At 46.9% G+C, this 14,274-nt stretch overlaps 1 protein-coding gene across 1 annotated transcript; it reads right to left on the minus strand.

Moving 5' to 3' along the window:
• Positions 1–5,719: 5,719 nt before the first annotated feature.
• LOC119361596 lies at positions 5,720–9,127 on the minus strand. Its single transcript, XM_037626731.1, has 3 exons — positions 8,275–9,127; positions 6,651–6,880; positions 5,720–6,545 (listed from the first exon to the last, which is right to left on the minus strand). The coding sequence occupies exons 1-3, from the start codon at positions 9,125–9,127 to the stop codon at positions 5,865–5,867; spliced, it is 1,764 nt and encodes a 587-aa protein (XP_037482628.1). The 3' UTR covers positions 5,720–5,864.
• Between the last annotated feature and the right edge of the window lie 5,147 nt (positions 9,128–14,274).

Here is a 14,274-nt window from a genome sequence, read left to right on the forward strand (position 1 = left end):
TCCTTTAGGTAGGGTGGTCCTGCTTCTTCTTGTGGTGTGTGCTGCTACTTCATCGTCTCGTCATGTTCGATCTTCGGGTCGCCGTACTTGTCGAAGTCTTGCTCATTGGCTACTCCATCCATTCCGATGATCTTCCTTTTGCCTCTCCTCACGACAACACGACTGGGCTTTGACGGGTCGGTAATGAAGAAGCATTGGTCCACTTGGGAAGCTAGTACCCATGGCTCATTTTTTGGGGTGATGTTTGCGCCCGCGGTCTTGGATTTGGCTTCGGGTATAACCATGGTGGTGAAATACCGGTCTTCTTTTAGGACGCTCTTGGCCCATCTGACACGGAACATCGAGACCTTCTCTCCAGCGTAGCTCAGCTCCCAGATCTCCTCGATCCTTCCGTAGTATCTGTCCTTGTCGTTGCCGGTGTAGGATTCCATCATTATCCCGGAGTTCTGATAACCATCGCTCTTCATGTCCTTGTTCTCGGTGTAGAATGTATAGCCGTTGATATCGTACACCTCATAGGTCATCAGGTTGTGCTCGGCGCCCTGTGACAAGGCGAATATGAGTTGTTCTTCCGCGGAAGAATCCTCATGTAAAGGGTACAACAGAAGCTTCTGCTTGAACCAACGCGTGAAACATGAGTTGTGCTCTTTGATTATATCTCCGTCCGTCCTCTGTTGGCCTCGGTCATTGTACGTCTTCTCAATAAAGGTTTTGTGCTCTACCACCCAAGGATCGACCACGTCTATGTGTTGTAGCGCGACTAGGTTTGCTCTTTCAAAGTCGGCGAGTCGACCCTCGAAGTCGACATGCATTTCGCGGCGACCCTCACGGTGACCCCATCCAGCGAGCCTACCGAGGTGCCTGTTAACGGGCAGACCAACGGTGTTCTCGATGCCTAGATAATTCGTGCAGTAGGAGATGCACTCTTCGGTCAGAAAGCCCCTAGCTATACTTCCCTCTGGACGTGACATGTTTCGAACGTATCCTTTGATGACACCATTCATCCTTTCGAACGGCATCATGCTGTGCAGGAACGTCGGCCCGAGTTGGATGATATCCTCCACGATATGGACCAGCAGATGCACCATAACGTCGAAGAATGCGGGCGGGAAGTACATCTCAAGCTCGCATAGTATCACAACGATCTATTCCTGTAGCCTTCTGAGTTGCCTCACGCCAATGGACTTCCGAGAGATGACGTCGAAAAAGTTGCATAGGCCAAATAGCGTTTCACGGACGTGCGCGTCCATGATCCCACAGATTGCAACTGGAAGTATCTGCGTCATCAGCACGTGACAGTCGTGAGACTTCATCCCGCTGAACTTCTGCTTCGCTGGGTCTAGGTATCTGCTTATCTTCCCCGCATAACCGTAAGGAAGTTTTACTCCTAGGAGGCAGGTGAAAAACTGCTCGATCTCCTCCTGACATAGAGTGAAGCACGCGGGAGGGTAGTCATTTCTGGTCTTCTTGGCCTTTTTGCCTTTGCGACGACTTTCTGTGTCCTGCTTCGCCTCATCATCATCATCATCATCATCATCATCATCATCATCATCATCATCATCATCATCATTAGCGTGAAGCTCCTGCCTGATGCCCATTGATTTCAAGTCTGCCCTTGCTTTTGGCCCATCTTTGGTCCTCTCTGGCATGTTGAGCAGGGTACCAAGCAGACTCTCGCACACGTTCTTCATGATATGCATGACATCAAGGCTGTGAGGCACACGGTGGATCTTCCAGTACGGCAAGTCCCAGAAAACAGACCTCGTTTTCCATACCTTCAGCAGCGGCTCTGGCGCCTTTCGCTTCTTTCCCGGCTCTGGCGCCTTTTGCTTCTTTCCCGGCAGTGGGCAGTCTTTCCAATTTTTCAACAGCTCATCTATTTCCTCGCCGCTCCTTGTACACGGGCATTTTCGGGGTTCGGTTTCACCATCGAACAGATCCTTGCGTTTCCTCCACGGGTCATCATCGCGAAGCCACCTTCGATGTCCCATGAACACGGTTTTCGAAGACCCGGGATCTCTATCTAGCTGGCGATACGTTGTGTCATCCATGCACCTTACGCATCCAGAAAATCCGTGGACTACCTGCCCCGCGAGATATCCGTAACCGAGATAGTCGTGCACCGTCGTTAGCAGTGCGGCTCTCATAGGGAAATATTCTTTCTCTGCGGCGTCCCACGTATTGGCTGGCGTTATCCACAGCGTGTCTAGCTCCTCCTTCAGCAGCCCCAGATACAGATTGATGCCGTTCCCTAGTTGTTTCGGCCCTTCAATTAGCATACTCATGTGAATGTACTTCCTCTTCATGCACAACCAGGGGGGAAGGTTGTACATCCACACAAACACAGGCCAGGTGCTATGTGTGCTTCTCTGGCTGCCAAACGGAATGACTCCATCGGTGCTCGCGCCCAGCACGATGTTCCTTGGATCCTTCCCAAATTCTGGGTATTCGAAGTTCAACGCTTGCCACTAGCTCGCATCCTTAGGGTGACTCAGCATCTTGTCTTTTTTATTTATCTCCGGATCATTTCCGTCATCTTCCCGCTTCTTCTCCTCCCTATCCGCGTTCCAACGCAGGAGCTTTGCTACCTTAGGGTCCGCGAAATACCGCTGCAGACGAGGAGTGATCGGAAAGTACCACACCGATTTTCGAGGAGCTTTCTTCCTCTTCTTGTATCGAGTGACGCCGCACACTGGACATATGGTAGACTCCGCGTGCTCGTCCCGATAAATGATGCAATTGTCCATGCACACATGGTATTTCACGTGCGGTAAATCCAGAGGACACACGATTTTCTTCGCCTCCTCGAAACTGGTCGGGCACTTCTTCCACTTGGGAAGACGTTCGTGCCAGAATGACATGTTCTCGTCGAAGCATGCGTTGGTCATTTTGTGTTTTACCTTCATCTCCAGAGCCATGAGCGTTACTTTCAGGTGGGTATCCTCGGGCCTGCATCCTTCATACAATGGAGTAACCGCGTCTATCTCCAGTTGATCCAGCTTGGCTTTCTCTCGGGCGGCAGCTCTTGCGTTATCCGTCTGCTTGAGAAGCAGCTCTTGAATATGAGGGTCCTGCACCCAGCCTCCATCGTCGTCTGCTCCGGCATCTTCATCTTCATGATCATGCCCTTCCTCTTGATCTTCCTCATCACCATGTACGACATCTTCTACATGATGACTGTGTACAACATCACCGCCGTGATCATGTCCTGGAGATTCTTCGTCTTCTCGCCCGCCCTCGCCGCGGTGGTACTTGTCTTGTTGCCCTTCCTCATTTCTTGCCCGGTCCCCATGGAAGACTTCGTAGTCATCTTCATCACCTTGCCACCGATAGCCATCCATGAAACCACGCAAGAGCAGGTGGTCCCGCACCTGCCCGGAATCCGGGTCCGCAATAAGGCTCTTCAGCTTGCATCTTCGACACGGACATCTTATCTCCGTCTCGTTCTTTTGAAACATCTCGGCCTTCGCGGATCTTAAAAACCTATTCACGATGCCTTCGGTCATCGTGCGGACCATGGTGGCCTGCGGGGTAGAGCAAAACGATATTTTAGAACCAAGAAAAAATTTGGCATGACCTTCCCTGAAAATAGGACCAAAAAGAATGCATAGTGCCAAAATTCTCGCCGAAACGAAAATGAATCAACATTCCGGCAAAATATTGGCAACTATCGCATTTCAAATACCGGTACCTGCAAACACAAACATATATGCAACATCACAAACACATGCAACACCACAAACATACATAGATCTAGCTAGGCCACAAAAAGTGCATGTGCACGTTGTTGGAGCGAGCTAGGGAGAAAAAAAAGTAGATCTACATCATGAAGATAGCTTTCCCCTTACTTACCTATCAAAAAAAGGTAATTTCACCACTTAATTTTGATGAATCTATGGTGGAAATGAGGTGAGGAGGAGGAGGCAGCCGAAAGATTGGAGAAGGAGGTGGAGGGAATGAACTGGGGAAAGTGAGTGGGTAGGTATGTGGCTGTCCAAAATATCTTGTTGGGGTCCTAGGTTACTAATGGCGCACCACCATCAAATGCGCCATTAGTAACCCTGGTTACTAATGGCGCACCTGCAGATGGTGCGCCATTAGTAGTTTTGCAGAAAAGTAAAAAATATATATATATACTAATGGCGCACTGTGGAAAAGTGCGCCATTAGTAGTTTAAACTAGTAATGACGCACTGTGACACGGTGCGCCATTAGTAGTTTTACAAAAAAGTAAAATATATATATATATATACTAATTGCGCACTGTCTGCCCGGTGCGCCATTACTAGTTAGAGCTAGTAATGGCGCACGTCGACCTGATGCGCCATTAGTATGTATGGAAAAATGGAAAAAGAAATTTTTTAATACTAGTGGCGTACCGAGTGTATGGTGCGTCATTAGTGTCTTCCACACTAATGGCGCATCGACAGCCGGTGCGCCATTAGTATATAGTAGTGGTGCACTACTTACCTGGTGCGCCATTAGTATCAATCATATCTATAGCCCTTTTTCTAGTAGTGCTATTTGGGCTATTGGGGAGGCTGTTTCTGCTGCGGCCACCGGGGCCGGCCCACCGCGCAATGCTTAACAGATTCCCATTTTTCAGAAAAGAAAAATAGAGTAAAAGATTCCCCTCAAATAATTTTTGAATTTTCATTGAGCCAAAAATATGCATGTGGCTACTCTCACATATATCAAAGCTCCACAACTTGAATTGAAGAATAGGCCAGGTTTAAAAAATATCTAGAAACAAAAGGGATTTAAATTGCAAGTGTGTTTATGGGTAATTTCCATATAATTGAGTAATTTATTTTAGCTCCCGAATAATATTGGGAGGCTAAGAGAACCGTCATGTGAATTCCCTCAATTTAAATAGATCAAAGATCCATGCAATTTTTAGTTCAAGTTGAGGGTTTGAACAACCTCATTACAAACTAAAGCATCATGACATGATGCAGTGGAAAATAATTTAGAACACTTATTATAATAACAATTATGGAAAGAACAACAACTTTAAATATGTGAAGATATTGCATGAGCTTGGGGTGTGATACGAGATGTGCGTCTCTTTTTTAGAGAATACCTTCTACGTGAAATGCTTGTGTTTGGACCAAATCCAAATAATGCAAAAAAAATGCATTTGAATATTCAAAAAATATCAATTCAATATCCAGGCATGCATGCACAACATGCTATCTATTTCTTTTATACCTCGACATGCGCTTCCCTGCCCCACCGTGTTGCGCTGATGGGTGTTTTGGTGGACAAATCAATTTTCTTTCCCGTTGCAATGCACCCACCGTGTTGCGCTGATGGGTGTTTTGGTGGGCAAATCAATTTTCTTTTATACCTCGACATGCGCTTCCCTGCCCCACCGTGTAGCGCTAATGGGTGTTTTCGTGGACAAATCAATTTTCTTTCCCGTTGCAATGCACGGGCATGTGTGCTAGTAGTAGGTAACGGAGTTTTTGTTCTTGTGTTACCGAAACGGGGAGGAAGGGGGGCGACCCAACGATGCTCAGCAGCGGCGATCCAACAGTGCGGTGCACAGCAGTTTCATCTAACTGTGGACGAGTGGACCGATCTGGCGCTGCCTTGCCAAAAGATATTTGCACAGCCTAGCCAAAAGAAGGCTGACATATAACGATCTGAATAATAGTCACTCACCAAAAGAAAGAAAAAAAATCTGAATTGGCCCTCAAAGTGCTCAGATAGAATGATTCACAACATATAAATTGTTGTCAGCACCAACATAGATCCTTATATGATCTCCGACATAGATAGTTATATGATCTGATGATAGACACAAGTCAGTTTGACACCTTACATTACTAGTATATATGGCAGGACAATCGGTGATACACCTTACATAGGACAATCAACGAGTGAGAGATACATCTTTTCCATCACAAGCAACGACCAAGCAACAGTAACCTCCACGGTGGCGCCACCATCACCAACTGGACAAGTAAGCGTCTTTGTTTGACACTTCTGAACAGGAAAGTCAATACTATCCTTCCAAGCAATATGGCGACCAGACTTGCCATAAGCTACAATGCTCACTCTCATCGTCCCACATGATTCTACGGAGATCACTTTCCTTGACAAATGAAGGTACCCATCTGATCCTCTACGCATTCCTTTACCTCGGTGATCAAACAGCACAACTCGCCTACAAGTGGTGTCACTGGAACATATCGGAGCAGCAGAAGACCACGAGCAAACAACTCGGCATCCATACTTAAAAGGCCAAGGCCCTTTGGTAACACGTACACCCATGATGGTAGCTTGGAGCGATCTATCAAGTTGGTCAAGGGTTACCTCGGTTGTACAGTTCTGGTTGGAGAGCAAAAAGGTCCGTCCATCACCACCATCAGTGGCGCTGGCCAAGGAAGAAAAAAAAGCATCTGTACTGTCGTAACGCTCTCTACAGCTGATCAATGCTTGGGACTGCGCTCCATCGGTTACTTGAAGTTCAACTTCAAAGTCAATATGTCCCGAAACAACAATGGCACGAGACGGACCAGTCAAGCATAAGTAAGGATCCTGCAAGGCATTATACCATCATTGTAAACACCTAATCGTAGTGCACTACAAAATCAGCAGGAACAAACAAATGAAAATGAGCAAAAAACTGAATAGAGTACATACTTGTTCATTGAGTTCTTGGTAGTTAAACTCTGACCGAGAGAATAAAATGTTGCGGTTGTGATCCACAGTGTCTCGAGCAGCAATCACACCATACACTCTGAGTGGCCAGTTCAAGCCTCTTACATCCTTTATCTTGACTGAATAGATCTGCAGAGTAGTACCGGCGACAGCAGCAGGGGAATAGATTCCACCAGGTGTGTAGTGTGTAAATTGCATAGGGCTCAATATGGCTGCAGCACAAAAAACAAGCGTCAAATGTCAGAATTCTAATATGAATAAGCAAATAAAGTAAGCTTGGTCATTGCTGAAACTACTGCCCAGTATTCTACATTGCTGAAACTACTGCCCAGATTTACTACTAAACACGGTTGACACGGTCACAAACCATATGCCACCTCTTCTTCATCCCCTTCAAACACCCACGCATCATCGCCCCTGCCTCTCACGTAAGGCCCTCCCCGGCGCCCCTCACTATGTGCAAAGAAATCAGTCAAAGGTGCAGGCTTGAGTAAAGAGAGATGCAGGCTTGAGTTTACTACCATCTATTAATGTTGCATACAGTATTTCCAATCAATTCGTGATTATAAAATTCTGCTTTATCCATAAAGGGAGAGGGCTGTAAGTTTAAGATTCGAATTACTGAGGTGATTTCCACGGACAATTGGTGGCACAGAAATTCCAAGGATTGCTGGAAAAAAGGTTTAAGCAGAGAGAGACACTTATAAGTGTCCATGCTGTCCTGTTACTACACCAGTCCCAAGGTATCACAGTGTTACAATTGATAACTTTTTTTTCAGTCAATTATTGAAAAGTACACAGCCCACATGACAGTTTTATCATGGCAGGCACAAAATATCTGTAAATGCGACAAGACAGCGATCCTAAAGATCGAATGGATTTAGCATTTGCACAATTTACATTTATCATGGCAGGCGCAAAATATCTGTAGATGCGATAAAACGGCGACCCTAAAGATCCAATGGATTCAACATTTGCGCAATTAAAATGTGAGGACAACAGCAGGAAATAATCACAGGAAAGGAAGCATCTATTTGTGGCAAGCTCTATGTGTCAAGCTGGGCACAAGCCATCTGAGCTGGTAAACAGTTTATTTTTGTGGCTTCCCCAACAGATAATTCTCTAGATGCTGAATGACCATTTCTTCCAAGTGGACTCTACTGAGCCAGTGTCCAGGTGGCACGAACCACCCTCTAATCAACTCGATCGGGCAACCAAGTGCAACAGTTAGAGATTTTCCACCTGAGGGCTCGAACACTGCTACTACTCCACTTACCGAGATAGCAAAGTGCTTCTAAGATAGTATAATCATATTATTTGCAAGCAATTACAGGAGGTCATATTCGTAACATGGCTTTTTGGGGGCTGCAGACACAAAGCAATACTACTAAAGGCAAGAAAACATAAAGGATGTTGGACTACCAGGAGAATGAACTTGTCAAAGGTAACGATGATCCATCGAGTCTATTATAAATGGCATTTTAACTTCATGTCTTCTTCCTGATATTTCTTTTATGATAATATATAATTGAGAAATGAAGAAGCATTGTGGTGCATGAAAATATTACCAATACTAGCAGATACAAGGAGAAAGGCAGTTACTTACTTGTATCCATAAATCTACCGCAACGTCCGATCCTGCTGCCCCACACGTCTTCCCAGTATGTCCGGTCATAGGCGAGAAATTGTTGCTCGATGTCCATCCTTTCCTTGAGATACTCCATTGTGGATTGGTCCTTGTCCTGCTCCTCCTCTTCAACCTTAGCGACCTCATGCTTTTTCTCCTCATCCTCCTCCATAATAACTAACTGGGACAATGTGTTGTGGTAATTATTTGGAAACTGAGAATACTTGGTGAAAAGACTCAACAAGTCGACGGAAAGATCCTCCTCCTCTTGCACCTGCATCGTCTCCGGGTGCTGGTCCGTAATGAATTCCTTGGAGATGAGCATGTTTAATCTGACAGCTGTAGTGTGCAGTTCGCTGGCCTTGTACAAGCAGATGGACCCTGGAGAATCGGATTTGTTGAGAAAATCCAACATAGATAGCATCCGATGGCCCATGTCCTCCATGGCTTGGAGCATTGAGTTGAGGTAGTCTGCAAGGTCTTGTTCCCCATCATCCCTAGCTGCAGGTGCAGGGTATGGCTGTCTCCGCCATGTTTTTTGAGAATCCACTTGTTTCCAGAGAGAAAACGTGGGTGTGATAGAGACAAGCAAGTCTTTGCGCTCCCTCTCCGCGGAGATGAGCTCCTTTACCAGGGTTTGGTGCTTCCATGAAAACGTCCCCGTCCCCTCATCCCTCTCCATGGCCGGCTCCTTGCTGGAATCCCTCACCGTCCCCGTCCCCTTGCTGATTCCCAATTGGGGCTCCATACTACTCCTACTTATGAGGGACACCCAATCTGTGCCTATCTCATCGCCAGAGTCGGAATCAGAATCCCTCTCAATCTCCTCCATCTCTGTCTCCTTGATGGAATCCCTCTCGGTCCCCTTCCCTAACTCGATTTCTATGGGGTTTTTTTTTAATGAAAAGGGGTTACCCCCCCGCCCCATTTTATTAATAATGAAGCGAAATCCGAAACAGTCTTACTGAAAAAGAAAAGCATCTGGAGTCCAGGGGGACATGGCACCCCAACGCAGGGTTCTAAAGTAGCTACTTATTACATCCCCAAGAAACAGGAATCTGATATTAAACTACAAGTTAGGCTCCATCTTCCTGTTCTCCATGCTCACATCGACGCAATCCTCGGCAGTTCTCCACGGCAGCAGGCGAATGCATCGCTGCAACAGCTTTGCCTGAGTGTCGTCGCAGAGAACTTTCCATTGCAGCAGATATAAGCTTAGTTTTGATAGGGTTAGTTTTTTTTCCAGAAATAGTCATCGGTTAGTTAGTGCTCAGAGATTGTCTTTTCTTTAATTCTCAAGTCCCTTTGAGTTTTTTCTTAGGGTTTAGTTGATTTCTTAAACTTTTAAAATAAATTAAATTATAAGAAAAACATTATAATGCCGTCTGTTAGGCCTGGGCCGGCCTGCCGAAACTTTCTTCCTTCCTAACTCCTCGCACGCACACCAGCACCCCTGCACAAAACACGAGTGCGACGGCACGTAGTGCCCACCATTCCAATCGATGAAGAGCACGAGGTTACGCACGTGGATTGCCACGACCGAGCCGTCGCTGAATTTCACCGTGCCGGCGACGCGGCGGTCAAGCTCGTTGAAGCATGCCTCGTTGCCGGACAAGTGGTTGGAGGTACCCATGTCCAATTACCACTTGGAGTCGTACTCCTCCTCAGTACGTCCGACGTGAACCTTGGCATGTTCCTCAACGAGGTTGACATAGTCATCGGTGATGTCGTGGTCGTCAGTGATTGTGCACACCTATGCCGTGAGGAAGGTTGGGTTCTCATCGTCCGTGCCCTCCGCCTGAGCCAGGTGCGCCTCCTCCCTCTTCTTGTCACGGCAATCCCGACCCCAAGTGGCATAGGATGCCACAATATCTGCACTCATCCACAGCGAGCTACATGTTCTTGCTGCCACCACGCCAAGTATCGCGGCCGCGACCGCGTTCTCTGTCGCGCCAGCCTTTTACCTGGCACCCTACTGCTCGAGGCGCCACGACCCTAGGATCGAGCGGCCCTCTCCTCCTCAGTATGCAGGAGGCGCCTGATGGCAGGTTTGGCCTGGTCGAGCTCATGTCTCTCCTCGGTGGCCTTGAGTGACCCGGTGAGTGATACGTCTCCATCGTATCTACTTTTTCAAACTCTTTTGCCCTTGTTTTGGACTCTAATTTGCATGATTTGAATGGAATTTAACCTGGACTGACGTTGTTTTCAGCAGAATTGCCTTGGTGTTATTTTTGTGCAGGAATGTGAGGATCATGTTCGTATCATTCTCTGGCTAAATCGGAGTCCCATTGGTGATGTACCGAAATTTCTTAGGCATATCCCTCTCGTATTCAATGATCATGTTATGCAATATGATGCAACAAGTCATGATTTGCCATAGAACCTTGGAGCTCTAGTACTCGGCAGGGCCACGAACAATTGCAAAGCTTTTCTGAAGAACGTCGAAGTCTCTCTCAACATCTTTCCCAACAACTTCTTGACATTGCGCAAAGTGAATGTTTTTTACCTTTTGGACGCGGAATTGGTTTGGTGAAGGTGGCCCATGGTGGATACATGTCATTCTCAAGGTAGTAACCCATCGAGTAGTTGTGCCCATTGACCAAGTAGTTGCAAGCAGGAGCATCGCCTATAATAAGCCTAGAAAACATTGGTGATCTTGACAGCACACTCATGTCATTGTGAGAGCCAGGCAAAACAAAGAATGAATGACATATCCAAAGATACTTCGATGCAACTGCCTCAAGAATGATCGTTGGATCGCTGCAGTGGCCTTTTTACTGACCCTTCCACCCTGCAAGACAATTCTTCGATGTCCAGTGCATACAGTCAAGTGATATGAGCATCCCTAGACACCCTCTTGCTTCACTCTTAGTCATCCACCTCTAGGTGTCTTCCTCAGTTGGTGCTCTCAAGGGCTAGAGATAGCAATTGCTGCTTTAGTGAATCTTCGAACAACCACCAAGAATGTGCCTTCACCAATGCGGACATAGTCATTAAGTGCATCGGGCCGAACACCCATATGCCAAGACTCAAATAGCCGGAATGCACTTCATCAGAGGGCTTGCGCTTATCTCTCCACATGCATTTTTCTAGAGCTTGAACCATCATCAGATCTCTCAACAGCTTTTGCAATCGTCAGAAAAATACTTATGTGCATACGAAAGAGTCGGTGAAAGTACTTCTCCAGATACGTTGGCTTTGGATCAAAGTAGTCTCGCATGATCTTGGCATGGCCCTCCGCTCAATCATGGTTGATGTGTATGCCGAAAATCATCATTGAAAATCATACCTAAAACGGCGGCAATGTCATCGTCATCATCTTGCTCTTTGGATGGCGATGAGTAATCCAAGACCATCTCCCTCAACCTCGTCATCTACAATACAAACGGCCAGGTTCAATCCAGATGGCTCGGTTAAAAAAACGAACAATAAAACTCACCTAGGAAAAGAATACCCACTTGTCTCAAGAGCTGGAGGAGTGTAAAGCCCAGCTAAGGGCCGCAGCTGCTGAAATGGAGGAGTCCAAGAAGGCCTCACCTGGTAATATTTCTCTCGATCGATAAAAACGTAATTACGTGTACCATTCGGTGTTCGGCATGTTCCCGATCTAACAATAGATTCCGCAGGCAATCCCGGAGTGAATCCGGAGATCCTACAAGAGGATGAACAAAGAGCTCAACGACAACTAGAGGCTGGCGAGCTTGTGCTTACACGGGTCAGGCGAGAGAAAAACGATCTCTAGGATGCCAATACCCTGCTGGGCGTAGAATTGAAAGATGTTCGGGCCCAGCTAGCTGACTCCATGAAGGAGAATAGAAGGCTTCAACGCGGCATTTTTAGTATGTGCTCAAACGAACCTTTATATAGTTCGGTGAAGAAACGGGCTGACAGAGTTATGTCTGTAGGTATACTGACTGGTCGTCCCGAAGAGGAGATGCCCGGATCCTCAGGCGATCTTCTGCAAGAGCTTTCGCAACTGCACGAACAACTTCAGCAGGTGATGCAGGGTGTCGCCAAGGCCTTGTTGCCATCCGCCTCCCTGCCAGGAAGCATGGGGGAGCTTGTACAGCTGCTCAAGGGAGCGCGGTGGCGCTTCCAATTATGGAAGATATCTGCCTGTCGACAAGGTGCGAGGGAAGCTTGGGTCATGGTAAAAACATGGTATACCAAGCTCGATCCAAATCATATGGCCCGGGTCGGACCTGTAGGGTCAGACGGGGAAGAGATTCTCGTTAGTCTGGTATATGACCAGGTAGGATTAGCCGTAAAGTATTCCCAACAGGATTGTGTGCTTGACAGTGTGTTGGATGGCATAGAAGAAGAAGTAAGTGAGTCTAAGTGACTATGTACTTCAATTGACATATTTTGTCCCTAGCCGGATTGTAAATCATTTGTCATGGCGGACCTTTTCGCTTCAGCCTCCGGACCCAAAAGTCCGGAGTGTTTCCGAATACCCGCTCCATTATATAAACTAGGGTACGCGTGGAAACCAAGCGTAGGGGTTATAATGTCTTGAACAGACAAGTACCCAACTAGCTATGTTATATTACATGGATAGTAAGAAACATCTTCCAGGGAGAATAGTTCCGTTAATGGTTCCTTTCCCTGGGTACGCATGCATTAATGTGCATGTCCGAACTATAAGTAGAAACGCAGTATATGCAACATCTAGGGGTTTGTATTGTAATTGTTAAAAACATCTTTAGTTCACCGACCGAGTATTCCCTTAAGAACACTATCTTTCGGCTTCACCCAATCTGAGGTACACGTCCGGCGTACCCGGCAGTAACAATCGCAGAGGTGCTCCCCTTACGCCCTAGCCGAACTAACAGGAACTTAGGGCATAAACACAGGAGCCAGGCAACCCAGCTTGGCCAAAACTTAAGTCATATCAATGCATATAATGGTGAAGAAAAGGTACATATATGGGAAGCGACACATATGCAGTGAGCGTGATGCCCGGAAGGTAATTATATTAAGCTTTTGTATAAGAAGCCCCCAGGTATAGTGAGCGCACATACTTGAGGATTTAGCGCGTCAAGAGTGTGTAGTCAAGTCACACTTAAAGCCTTAGAGCCTAAAAAGAAAGAGAGAGGATATAACTAAATAAAAAATGGCGAAGGGAAGGAGACGAACACAGAGTTCGGCGCTAGGCGTAGAATATTCGGAGTCTGGACGGGTTCCATGGGTTCGGCTCGAGTCGATTATCTGATGCATCACGCAGGCGGTACGCTCCTCCGGTAAAAACATTATTGATGATGAAGGGACCCTCCCACTTGGGCTTGAGCTTGTCCTTTTTATTCTCCGATAGGCGTAGAACGAGTTTGCCAACGTTATAAGTTTTGGCCCGTACTTCTCTGCTTTGATACCTACGAGCCTATTGCTGATAGAATGCGGAACGGGCTTTTGCGACGTGGCGGTCCTCCTCCAGGGCATCTAAACTGTCCTGCCGATCAAGCTCGGCTTCTCTCTCTTCATACATGAGCACTCGAGGTGAGTCATGAATGATATCGCAGGGCAATACCGCCTCTGCACCGTACACCATGAATAATGGTGTGTATCCGGTAGTGCGATTTGGCATGGTCCGCAGTCCCCACAGTACGGAGTCGAGCTCCTCGACCTAGTGCGTGTCTGATTCCTTCAGAGATCGCACTAGTCTGGGTTTGATTCCGCTCATAATAAGACCGTTTTCTAGTTCGACTTGATCGTTTGTTTGGGGGGTGATAGACGGAGGCGTAATCAAGCTTAATGCCCATGTTGCGCACCAAGTTTTCACCTCGTCGGCTATGAAGTTGGAGCCATTATCGATGATGATGCTGTGGGGGACACCGTAACGGTGCACCAGCCCTGATATGAAGTCTATCACTTGTCTGGATTCGGCCGTTTTAACTGGTTTGGCCTCTATCCATTTGGTGAATTTATCCACCATGACCAACATGTATTTTTTTCTTATGGCTTCCTCCTTTAAGGGGTCCGACC

This window comes from Triticum dicoccoides, chromosome 2B, assembly GCF_002162155.2.
Source record: "Triticum dicoccoides isolate Atlit2015 ecotype Zavitan chromosome 2B, WEW_v2.0, whole genome shotgun sequence".
NCBI classification, from domain to species: Eukaryota; Viridiplantae; Streptophyta; class Magnoliopsida; order Poales; family Poaceae; genus Triticum; species Triticum dicoccoides.

Excerpts from the sequence above, each read along its gene's own strand:
- LOC119361596 (XM_037626731.1), bottom strand. The coding sequence starts at position 9,127 with ATGGAGGAGATTGAGAGGGATTCTGATTCCGACTCTGGCGATGAGATA. Across the intron at positions 6,881-8,274 it reads CGGTAGATTTATGGATACAA|CCATATTGAGCCCTATGCAA; the intron begins GTAAGTAACTGC and ends TTTGTGCTGCAG. Across the intron at positions 6,546-6,650 it reads ACCAAGAACTCAATGAACAA|GATCCTTACTTATGCTTGAC; the intron begins GTATGTACTCTA and ends AATGCCTTGCAG.